At 31.4% G+C, this 13,465-nt stretch overlaps 1 protein-coding gene across 1 annotated transcript in view; it reads right to left on the reverse strand.

Annotated features, from left to right (window-relative positions):
- Positions 1-13,465, reverse strand: part of LOC118195613 (propionyl-CoA carboxylase alpha chain, mitochondrial-like) — an 80,473-nt gene that overhangs the window by 66,442 nt on the left and 566 nt on the right. The window contains exons 2-3 of the mRNA XM_035366949.2: positions 13,020-13,106; positions 6,825-6,941 (exon numbers count right to left, since the gene is read on the reverse strand). Coding sequence (XP_035222840.1) covers positions 6,825-6,941; positions 13,020-13,106 — 204 coding nt within the window. The remainder of the gene's footprint in view (positions 1-6,824; positions 6,942-13,019; positions 13,107-13,465) is intronic.

A 13,465-nucleotide genomic window follows, 5' to 3' on the forward strand; every position in this document is an offset into this window, starting at 1 on the left:
TGTACGATATATTGGTGCATGCATGTGCATGCACTTTGCTTTATTATTAATTATTACTTAATTCATATTGTTACGGATTTCATAGTTATTTAGTTTTTTTTTTATTTAGAATTGTAATTAGATTTGCTTCATGTTGCCTTAGGAACGCAGACGATTTTTGAACAGACAGCTGCGTTGGAAGGTTAAAAATAGAACAGCACGTGCATTTAATACATAATAAATAAATATCTCGTAATTGCTGTTGCCATCCACAAAAATCCAGATATTTATAGATGTTTCCAGTATATTCGAGAAATTAATTATAAAGCTTATAAAAGCTGAGAACAAACAACTCATCTCAGTAGCTGTAGTTCTAGAAACTGTTTGTCTACTTAATGCTGTGATTGATTTGTAGCGATTTCGCTGTGAGATAGAATTAGTTTCTCTTTTGAATTGATTTTTGCTAAACATTTGACATTTTGTGATATTGCTAGAATATTTTTGAAGAAATATTTCAGCATTTTAATTTATCTCTTGCAGAAAGAATAAATTTTTGTTAACTTTTTAACGTTAACCGTGTTTATTCCAGCCCTTTGTATTCAGTATGTCTATATCAAAACCAAGTGGTAGTAAAATTAAACAAAAAATCGCTGACGAACATAGAATATAATAAGCAAAATGGGAATTAGAATATTTTTGCTGTGAAATAAAAGATAAAATAATCTGCTTGATATGTAATAATACTATTAATGTACCAAAGTTATATAATATTAAACGTCATTACGAACAACACAAATCGAAATATAACAATTACGAAGGATTAATGAGAGAAGAAAAGTTGAAAGAGCTCAGGTTAGGAGTGAAAAAGCAACATTCCATGTTTAGTAAAGTATTGCAAGAAAGTGAAGCGGAGGTATATGCAAGCTATGTCTTGTCCGAGTTGATAGCTAAACATTCGAAGCCTTTTACTGACGGTGATTTCATCAAGGAATGCCTAATGAAAGCTAGAGAAATTGTCTGTCCTGGAAATGTGAAGGCTTTTCAATCAATTTCATTGTCTCGAAATACAATTTCGGAGAGAGTTATTGATTTAGCTACGAATTTAAGTGATCAGATCAAAGCAAAATCATCTAGTTTCGAAAGTTTCTCCATTGCCTGTGACGAGAGCATGGATATTAGTGACAAAGCTCAATTAGCAGTGTTTCTTCGTTCTTGTGACAAGAATTTTAACATTTTTGAGGAATTACTGGAACTAATACCGATGCCTGGTACTACCACAGGAAAAGATATATTTACTTGTGTTTTTGGACTTCTGCAGAAATACAATCTACCTTTGGCAAAATTAAATTCTGTAGCTACAGATGGCGCTCCATCAATGACCGGGAAAAACAAGGGCTTCGTAGAATTACTAAGAAAAAAACTTAGTGAAATTCACGGTTCAAACATTCATCATATGCTTTGTATTATACATCAAGAAGTTCTATGCACGAAAGTAATAAATATGGAGAATGTTTTGTCATATATAAAAAAAGTTATAAATTTTATAAGATCTCGAGGTTTAAATCAGCGTCAATTCACTGCTTTCTTAAGTGAGTTAGATAGTGAATATTCAGGTTTGTCCTACTATACCGAGGTACGTTGGTTATCTTGCTCCAAGATTCTCATACAATTCTGGGATTTGAAAGAAGAAATATGTCAGTTTTTAACAACGAAAAATCAAGACGTAAGTTTGTTTTACTATCCAATATGGATACAAGATTTATCTTTCTTGGTTGATATAACCAAACACTTAACCGATTTAAATTTATCATTACAAGGAAAAGATCATATCATTACGAACATGTTTGACACAATTAAAGCATTCAAATGTCAACTAGTTCTTTGGGAAAAACAACTTAAAAATGAAGATTTGACGCACTTCCCGACGTGCAGCATGAACAAATCAAGTTTAGATGATACTTGTTCGTATCAAAAATACGCAGAAAAAATTGCAAATTTAACAACTGAATTTGAAACGAGGTTTAATGATTTTAGTTCCCTCGAAGACAAATTTTTTTTGTTTTCTTAGATTTTCTCAATAAATATTGACTCAGTACCCAGCCATATGCAAATGGAGGTGATCGAGATTCAATGCAACTCAAATTTGAAAGCAAAATTCATTGAAGTGGGTGTGCCTGAATTTTACAAATATTTACCAGCCAGGTTTGAAAATACTCGAAAATTCGCATATGAAATTATTTCCATGTTTGGTAGCACTTATCGGTGCGAGCAGTTATTTTCAGTCATGAAAGGTAATAAGTCTCCTATTAGAAACCGTATTAATGATGCTCACCTTGGGTCAGCGTTGAAAGTTATCACTGCAAACAAAACTTCTCCCGAAATAGGAAAGATAATAGCAGAGAAGAGATGTCAAGTATCAGGACGTAAACATTAAATTTTTCTTGTTCTTTTCTATATAAATATATATTAAACTCAATTTATTCTTTTGAAACATATACGTTTATTATTGTATTATTCGAAATAAATCTACGTTTCTATGAATATTGATTTTGTTTTTGTGGCCCGCCTAAAGTTAAACATTGTTTGTTTGGCCCAAGTGTACCTATGAGTTTGACATCCCTGGTGTACAAGATGCCGCAATTTTTGAAATTATAGGAGTGGATCTTGCAGGTCCTCTTATTCTCAAAGGAGGAAAAAAGGCTCGGATTTTGATCCTGACTTATCAGTATATCTCCGATTGCTAACCTCAATCTCCACTAAAAATTTTATTTTTGGTTTGAGGAGATTTATAGCACGTTGGGGAAGACCAGCAGTCATTTACTCAGACAACGGTTCTAATTTCAAAGGCACTTCTTAGAGAAATTTAAGAACATAGAGGGGCTAAATCCAATCACATGGAAATTAATACTTCCTAACGCCCCCTGGTGGGGAGGCGCCTGGGATAGGCTGATTGGACTGAAGAGAATTTTAAGGAAAACTTTAGGCAAAATGTCTGTGAATCATGAAGAAATTAATACAGTTCTATGCAATTGTGAAAAATTTATAAATTCAAGACTGCTGACTTATATTTCGGAAGATCCCAAAGATAAGGAACCTCTGACTCCTGCTGTGTTCTTACAAGATATTAAAAAAATCGGCGTACCCGAGTTTGACAACATTGAGGCAAACACATTAAAGACGAAATTTGCATATCGTGTTACGAGTGAAAAAGGATTTAAGAAAGAGTTTTAGAACTGAGTATCTAGGGCAACTGAGAGAAGCATATAAGGTAAAAAGAGAAAGTATTTTAAATGAAGGAGACATAGTTTTGCTGGGAAATGATCATACCAAAAGACTGAACTGGAATTTAGAGTGAATACTGAAACTTTATCTTGGAAAGGACCATTGGGTTAGAGTAGCTCTTGTAAAAACAGCATATGGTTCCTTTTTACGTCCTGTGCAAAAATTGTTCCCTTTGTAATTACAAGAAAAGGAAAAAACATCTTTGTGCCCTACTAACTTTCCTTTGCTTTCAGATTCTAATGGAATACATTATGTACCCTCTAATTTTCAGATTCTAATGGAATACATTATGTACCCTCTAATTTAGACCCAGGTACAGAAGGACTACCAAAGGAGGGGAACACTTCATGCCAATTCTGTTCCAATGATGGAACTGTGCTGGAGAGAAGAACTGTTGCCTTCAGAGTATAAAACCAACAACAACAACAACAACAACAACAAAAAAAAAAAAAAAAAAAAAAAAAAAGGCTACCTAACAGTTTAGTTTTACCCAGAAGTTGCTTAAAACTTAAAGTTAGGAGTGTCAAAAATGGCTATAAAGAAAAAAATTATAAAGCAAATTAATAAACAGTCATTAGATGACACACGACAAAATGTTATGACTTTAATTTTTGCTATTAACTTTTGGCAACAAGAATGAACAAACGGCTTTGTAGATAGAAGAGATGTTAGATGTTCGGCTGTATTTCTAGTGTTTCTGTATATCTTAACATTGAATTATTATGAAATTGAAAGTTTTTTTTTTTCTTCTTCTTAAGATTTAGCATTAATTGATTAATTTTCAAAAATAGGAATCGGCGAGCTCAAATCCGGGAAACACTTTGAAAGGAACAAAGGTAAGTGAAACCTTTTTCCTTGGATTTTAGATTGTAGAACTTAGAAAACTTAGAATTTATCATATAGAAAGTTTTCTGGTGCATCTATATGCACCAGAAAACAAATACAGATGCACCAGGAATGTGACAGACAGCCAACTAAATACACACCAAATTATTTTACATTTGCACATACTGCTATTTGTTGGGGCCCAAATATTGAATTTTGAAGCTACATAGTGCAGTGTAGCACTCTAAATATATGAAATGATTCTGGTCATGTTGTGACACTGGGTGCATTCATGTATCTATCTTTTTTTTTTTTTTTTTTTTGGTTGTTTACGTGTTAAGTTTGAGGTTTTGCCAAAATCTTGCAGTCACAGTACACTGTTGAAATGGTCATATGTAAAGATTCATCACTTTTACCTCTAAAATGCTATAATCCATCTTGCAAGTACCAATCATTACACTACATTAAAATAAATAAATAAATAAATAAATAAAAAAAGAAAAAAGAAAAAGAAAAATAGAACTAAACAGGTTCATTTTCCATTCTTACAGTAGAATCATCTCTAGAAGTCTATTTTCACATGTAGTGGCAATAAATGACAGGCATAGGTGGTACTGTTATATACAGAGGTTGTTTACACAGTTTTAAAATGATTTCAATAACGAATTAAAAAAAAAAAAAAAGCATATGTTTTGAAATACAAATTTTTTGCAACAGCTTATTATTTGAAGTGAGAGATACTGTCTGCTACTTTTAAATATATATATATATATATATATATGATGTACCAGCTTTTGTCCGGAATAAATAGATTGGTGAAGAAATATAGTAGATGTAGTCGTAGCTTAAATTATCAGACAATAAGTTTAAAAAACAGGAACCATTTATTATTGGTCAGGAGAAATACCAGTTACAAAAATCATATTTCTGGAGTAAATCGAAAAAAATTACTAATAACTTTTTGTATGAAGTTTACTGCATCGTTACATTTAAGAAAAAGACCCCAATATTCCTTTGCGATTCCTTTTATAGCCTCTGGAAAGGCGGAGCTTCCAAGAAATGATGCCAGCCATTCCATTTCGCTTTAAATATCTCCAGAACATTCTATAACTGTACATGTAGAAAAGGCGGGAAAAACAACTTGACTACGGGGCTGTGGATTTAATTCCACGTACTTTCAAATAAGAGACCATCACCATTAAAAATGAAAAGTACATACAGTTAGAATTTTAAAATGTATTCTTGACTATGGAATTTTATTATTACATATATATATATATATATTTGAAAATGTTGAATGTGAACACGTTGTGGATTGAAGGATAAGTTTTTTTTCACTCCTCAATTCCTATTCCACATTCCAAAAATGTTCTGAAATGCATGGTATTCAAATTTCCAAGTGAACTATAAACAACATTATTAATCGAAAAAACAACCCTCATTCATTATTTTTAGATGGCAAGGAGATTTTTAGATATACTGTTTCTATTGAAAATCATTGGTAGCAAGAGAAAATCTGCTGATGCAGTAATCAATAGCAAAGTCTTTAAATACATCTGCACCAATGACAAATAAAACAATAAACAACTTGAAAAAGCTAAAAAAGATAATCTTCACCAGCTTTTTTCAAGACAAATGGCTTAATGCAGAATAATTTGTAGAACCATTAAGAAAACAATTTAGCAGGGGGGATGAAGTACATTGTGACTTTCGATGAAGCATGGATTTACCTAAATGACTGCAACAACAACAAAAAAAGAGGTGTATTTATTATCGAAAACAACAGAGCTGTAGCTAGAGCTTCCAGCACCTGGGGACAATTAAAAATTTTTTGCCCCCCTTCTAAAAATTTCTTAACCTCAGTTTGCCAAAGGGGAATATCTGTTCCCAAGTAGATGCTGTACCTGGGAACAGATGTTCTCCCTTTTCCCTCCTTCAATATACGTCCCTGGAAATCAAAATGAACAAACCTAGTTCTATCAATGCAAAGAAAGTTGCAATAAGGTGTTTATGATCATTGCAGGATTCTCTTACAATGAAGTTAAAAATAAGAAGAGAGGGAAAAAAGTGATAAAATCATTTCAATATACAATCAAGAGAAAGTTTTACATCCGAAATTTGTAGAAGAAATTCCTTTTCTTTATCTTGATGATTTTCAAAGATGAAACTTCATCAAGATAAAGTAACAAGTCATACTTTGAAAAGTACTACTGCATTTCTGGAAAAATGAAAACTGATATAGGGTTACGCATATATAATTCTTCAACGTATCCCTGTAAAGTCTCCTAATGTTTCGCCTATGGATTATTGTGCCTCTAGTCTCTTGAAAAGAGTTCTTTCTAAATGCAAACTCACAACTATAAATGGATTCTGAAAGTAGTGGAAAAGGAATGGAAATCAACAAAACCGGGAATTTTATGAAAAGCCTTTCTATCAAGGAAACATGATACAGACTTATAATCCAGAAAAAAGGCTATCAGATAAGACATTAAAAAAAATCCTCTTTACATTTTAAACATTAATTAAATGGTTCTGAAATTTCTCTAAAAATATGTAAACACTCTCTGTATTTTACATAGGCTCATCTGCATCAATTTTACAGACATTTTAAAGCATAAATATTAATTTTTTGGCACATTTTTACTATTTTATGTTTGACTTCAAAGTTTTACAATAATACAACTGGTAAAAACAATTGTTTAAATACATTTCAAGAACAAAGCACATAAATAACTTACTGCAGTTGAATCCACATCACTATGTATGGCTACTGTCTTTATACCCATCTGTCTACATGTTCTGATAATTCGACATGCTATTTCCCCTCTATTTGCAATAAGTATTTTGTCAAATTTCTATAATAAGAAAGTTGGATTATAGACGTCATATATTAAAACAATGAATTTCTTTCAACATATTAGTTTACAGCATGAAAATGCAGTTTTTAATAACAGTTCTGTATTACTGATTTATCAAAAAACTTGCTATTTTCATATCTTTTTTTCAGAATAGCTTATAGAAAAAATAAGTATTTTGACTAATTGAATTATAACAAAATTAGGTCAACTCTTAATTTAGTAAGAACAGGCAATTATTGATGCACAAGCAGCATAAAATTTAAAAATCATATATGAAAAGGATAAGAAGATCAAGAAATAAATAAATGAAAAATCATAATTCAGTTGTGAATAAAGATAATTTCAGAGGAAATATGTAGGTCATTATGAAATGTTTTAGATACGTGCAGACATTAACTGGCAGCAAAAAAATTAATGGTTAGGTTTGGAAATATGAACTATTTTAGCCTAGCAGATGATTTTTTACTTAGTTTAGCATAGAATAAATTTTGGGCAAAAGGAAAAAAGGAGTTGATTGGAGAACATTATCATGCTATGATTTTAAAATAAGATTAAAAGAAGAATGTGTTCAATGTCTACAGTTAGCATTTGGAGAAGTTCCATCTAGTGCTACTGAATTCAGATTAGTGTAGGATTTCCGTACAAGTTACACAAGCTATAGCTTAGGCCCCCACTTTCTTGGGGGGGGGGGACAAAAAACCCTCCAGGTATCCGAAAATCATATTTGGCACTAACATATAATATCTGGACTTATTAAGGGCCCCATATCTCAAATGACTTAGGGCCTTATCAAGTCTAAATACAGCCCTGATTCAGATGGTTTAACACAGAAAATGTTAATCAATGATAATCACTTTACCTACATAATAATCCAGAAGGAACTTAACACTAGATCTGCCCCATACATAAAATTATTCATGAAGAACTTTGTATGAAAAAATGTTAAAAATATATTTCAAAGTGCCCCTTGGCAGAAACTGGTGATTGGCTAGCAAAGCCCAATTTCAATATGACTGCTACACAAAACTAAAATAACAAGTTAAAAAATTGCACAAACTCGGTGTCCATGTACACATCAATCTATTTTCACTTAAAAAAAAAAAAAAAAAAAAAAAAAAAAAACCCAGAGAATTGCACAAACTCGGCATTGTGCACTCCCTTGACTTTCTCCATGTACACATTGATCTATTTTCACTTCAAAAAAGTATCAGGAGAATGATGACATCATATAATGTTAAAAAAAAGTTACCATTTTCTGATGTTCCAATATGTCAAGAGAGTAAAGTATGGGTCTTAAAGATAATCCCATGCCCACAATGGGGGAAAGACAATGCGGCACAAAAAAAGTAATGCATGCTGTTTTCTTGAGAAGTACTGGAATGGTCAACACTATCAAGCTGAAAGGACAGAAGACAGTCACAGCTACTGGTACACCACAAAGTGTTTTCCAGAAATTCTTCAAAAAGTGAATGTTAGAGGATTCATGCTCTAACATTACAATGCACCTTCTCATTCAGCAAAATTGACAGTTGAGTTCCTTGAACAAAAACACATCAAAGTGATAGAACATCCACTCTATTCACCTAATCTAGCTATGTGTGATTTTTAACTATTTATTAATCTAGAAAAAGAATTTATGTGGACATAATTTAATCTGACAATGAGATTGATGAAGCAATAAATGCACTTTTTCATCGACATCGAGAAATGAATAGCTCGAAGCATTTAATCTTTAAAAAATTCACCTATAAAAGTGCATTTATTGATGGAGGACTTCTAAAATTTCTTATGCATAACTTTAAAAACCTATCTGTACCTCAAAAATTTCAGCAACCTTTGTTCATCCATAAAGAGGTCACTGCTATTCCTATCTTTTGAAGAACAAATAAGCATTGATGAATTTTTGTCAAAGTATGTCACCACTTAAATATGTAAATCTCTTTACATATACAAGGCATTATATTAATGAGGTAGTAGATGAGATTTAGAAGAATTTTTTACCCACTTCAAGAACTGAAAATGTATAAATGAGGATGTGGTCTAGCACAATGCATCTCAAAAAAGCTTTATCAGTTTTAAATCCCTAAAGCATGCCTCTATATGCTTTATTGTTTCTCTTCAAACATTTGATTCATATGCAGCACTTGATTAGGCTGGCAAATGTAATACCTATAAAGAGAGCTAAACTGGTGATAGCAAAAATATCAATCATGACAAAAGGTTTAAAAATGTCATTCCTAAGTTTCAACTGATATATAATCAGTGTACCTATCCAAGTTTATCCTTGCCCAAATAAACACACTGCCCTCCAGTGAAATGTAGGTTTTCTTGGACATGTGCCGAATTACATAGGATGCACATTCATTCTAGATCAGAAGTTATTGATTATCTGTAGATAGAATATTAGTGGACTTATCGCAGGAGAAAACTGGCTCCATTCAGCAGCTTCCCCATCAAAGTATTCTGAAGCTTCTTTCAGTTCCACATGTTGGGAGTTTAGAACACAAAAAAAATGGTTTATATGCATATAATCCACATGACTAAAGGCATCTATGAACTATTTTTTCAATACTTTTATTCCAGTTCACATTAAAATTTGTCTTTGTGTTTTGATTGCTGTTTTGACACCTGCTCCAAAGACACCTATTGCCCTGTGAGATGACACTTATCAACATGTTAAAGACAATACGTCACCAAGATCTTGACAAGGTCCTTTTTTTTAACACTTTCCATCTCTTGAAACAAAGTCCACAAACATGCAGTTACACTTCAGCTCACTCCAGAGGTGAACACTATGATCTGACTTTGTCAGTTTTTAACTTTCCTAAGATCTGAAGCACAATACTTCGAGAGAAATTATGCTATTTAACATTCTCACATGAGCTAGATGCTAGAAACTGCTTTTCTCTTCATAAGTGGCATCAGAATGCAGTTTTTTTTTTAAGTGTTCCACTTAATGTGCATTTGTATTAATATAAACTTTCATATCATTGCTGCTAATTTACATTTTAAACTGCTTCCTAAATTCATTACTTGTATGGATCTTTTGACAATTCAATAATATTTTACTCAACAGCTTAGAATAAAATAGTTTGACAAGGGTGCTCCTTTATTTTTGTTCACCCCTATATTTCATTTTTAAGTACTAAAAGATATGTTTAACTAAAAAGGGGGCATGAAAAACTTTTAATTCATTTAAGTAAATGTTTAATTTCATTTTAAGTAAAATTTAGAATCCATATATACATCATAAAATTGGGTTATATAAGCTGCAAGTTCTTTTCACATATGTATTTTTAATACGCTTTTAATCTGTTCTTTTAGTTATTTTGATGAATATATGCTAAAATAAAATGAAAAAAATTAATTGTATAATTTGTTTTTTCTGAAAATACAAATTCTGATTTTCTAGATTTTAAAAGGTTTCCTTGCATTTGTGAATAAAAATATAAACATAAACACACTATTGAAAAGTTCTTGAAGGCAGCAGAAAATACAGTAGAGAATGAAAATTTGAATGAAATATTAGATTAAAAGCACTAATTGCAGGCTTGGAAATATAGAGATCTTTGTACCAAATTACTTAGGCCCAAATTTTGCCAATGCCATTTTATCTCACCAAAGCTGCTACATAAGGCAAGTATCGCATATGTTTTGCTCTGCAGGTTCTATTACAGCTCCAAACATCAAAACTCTTTTCAACACTACAAACAATTCAAATTTTAATTTTGAAAAGATAGCTGCGATAACAGCCTGCAAAAGTATAATAAGTTTGATCAAGTTAGAAGGTTAAGGTAGTGCACACTTTATTATGTCAACTTAAATTCTTCAGAATCGAATTCTTTCTGTTGTCCCCCCCCCCCAACTATGCCAACAAAAGAAAAACCACATGAGCAGCATTCCTTACAAACAAATATGTCTTGGTGTTTCACTTAATATTTAGGTCAGACAGAAAAATATTAACATCTCACTACCTACTCAAGGACTGGTTGTGGATAACATCAATTAAATCATTGTCACTGACCATGGAAAGACAACCTAGCCAGTAAGTGTTTGAGAAAAACTGCTTTTACAGCATAACCTTTTTTTTAATCAATTTTTTTTTTTTTTATTATACTCTCAAATTCTAGAACTTTGTTAAAAAAAACTTGCTGATGGTCTGTAGGTTTAGATATTGGATACCTTCAACAGGGCCGTTGCTAGTGGGGAGTGCAGCGGGCAAAAGTACTCAATCAAAGGAATCATTATATGAAAATCAGAGGAAGCTAAATCCCACAACTAAATATTTTAAATTCATTGTAAGTACTTGTCATATGTACATACTTTTTATACAATTTGTCATATGTAAGTACTTAGTGAATATGAAACTAAAGATTTTATTAATCATTGAGCACTTTTTTTAATTTTGGGTGCAGCAATTCTAGGAAAGTAAGCGGGCAGCCGATGGCCTAGGAACGGCCCTGCCTTTCAGAATATCAAACCTCTGGATTTTGGACTTTATTTCTATAGCATGGTGATTTACTTCCTTAGAAATTCTTTTATACTGGATCAAATGGGCAAATAACAAGAGGGAATGAAAATAAACAAGGCAGATACTCAATTTCACGTACTTGTATAGACTGCAAAAAGCAGTATCATGTTTTGCATGCAAAAAGCTATTTATAAAGCCATAAGCTCATAAATAAGAATGACAATTTAAAAAATAAGAAAAAAGTTCTTGTGGGAATATAGTTCATAAAAGTGTTTAAACTGGTGGAATGTAGAAACAACAGTCTGCTATATGTTATTATATTACTAATCATTTTAATAAATACAGCAGCAGCACTTGAGCCAATGCCCGGCAGTGGAGGTCTTGCAACCAGTGTAACCCCATTGGGTTGCAGAATTCAGGGATGGCAAAATATTTACAATTATAGAAGGAATCGGGCAACAGAATTTCGGATTTGTGGAGTCTGCACCAGGTGGCGAAAAGTCTAGTGCCAAGCTTGCTGGGACAATCAGTGTGGTTGCATTGATCAATGGAATTCAAAGATGGCAAAATTTTCAGAATTTAAGGATGCACTAGCAGAAGAAATTAGAAGCTGCATAGATTTCATCAGGTGACATGAAATCTAGCACTTGTCCTACAAATGAAAAATTATCCAAAAACTACATCGGCATACTTCATAGGTTTATGTTTTTGCATGCTTAAATCCCAAAATTTGTCTACAGATTATTACTTAATTATTGATATCTTCATCAACAGAGATGGATGAGATATGAAAAAAGAGCAGAATACCATAATTTGTTACTTAGTTTTTACATTTTGCTGTTTTATTAAACTGAACTGCAAAACAATAACAGAATGCAGGTAAATAATTTAATTCAAAAATAATTCACTTTCAGGCTTCAATTCAATTTTTCCATTTTAGAAAAAGAAATTACTTTTATTAATTTACATAATTCATTAGAATAAATTTCAAATAAAATCAGATTAAATGTTTGAGGAAGCCATAAATTTTGAATTCTATAGGTAATAACAATAAGACATTCAAGCCCTCCTTATACATTCTGATTATCTACAAAAAAATTATGTTGATTAAATGCTAAGGATATTTTTCATCCCATTTTACCTCTCTGGAGAACAATTAATAGTTGTTTAGAGATAAATTTTCCTCATAAAAACCACTTAGTTTTTCAAAGTAATGACAAATTATATTATTGAATAAATCAAAATTATACCATAAGGGATTTAGAATTTTTACAATAGTAAACTGCATTGCCATTTATACCAAAATCAGGTAATGCCACTTACACCAAACATTAATTACATATAGTATAACTCACCTCAGAACAAATGGATTCTCCCTTATTATTTTGTGTACTTGTGTTGTAAAAGAACTACCATTAACTTGTGGAAAAAAAAACCTACCATTAGTTGGCAATGGGGACATTAGATTGGGAAGTAGTTTAATATTATAGCTCAGTTTCCAAAAATTAATTTTCTACAGAAGTTCTTAAAACTTTAATTTAAAACTAAAAAGATATTATTTTTTCTGCAAATTCAGTCATATTAGAGAAAGAACTGATACTAACCTCTTCATGATGATCAATAGGATCTATATTATATAATTTATGCTTTACATCAGAAAATTGGCACACTTGGACAGTAAAAATCTCAGGCTGCAATGAAAAGTGACATAAAACTACTTTAATTTACAATTATTTCTAGCAATTATCACATTCTAAGAATACAGTTAGAATAAAAATTATTCATCAGTGAGATTATAGATAATTTTGAACTTCAAAAACTATTTTATTACATTATCTATAAAAATATAAATATGCATGCTAAAAGTTTAAAGATTCTGAACAGAATAAACTGCAATTCTATTAACAAGGGTAAGATTTAGAGCGTCAATTTTTTTAATGCTGTACAAATTAAAAATTATAACTCACTTAACATTTAGGGGATGGAAAGAAAATTATATATAATACAATTAAAAGATATATAGATATCTTTGAAATGCATTAAAAATTTA

This window comes from Stegodyphus dumicola, chromosome 10 (assembly GCF_044657685.1).
Source record: "Stegodyphus dumicola isolate Sdum_Otavi_A_Nest chromosome 10, ASM4465768v1".
Lineage (NCBI taxonomy): Eukaryota > Metazoa > Arthropoda > Arachnida > Araneae > Eresidae > Stegodyphus > Stegodyphus dumicola.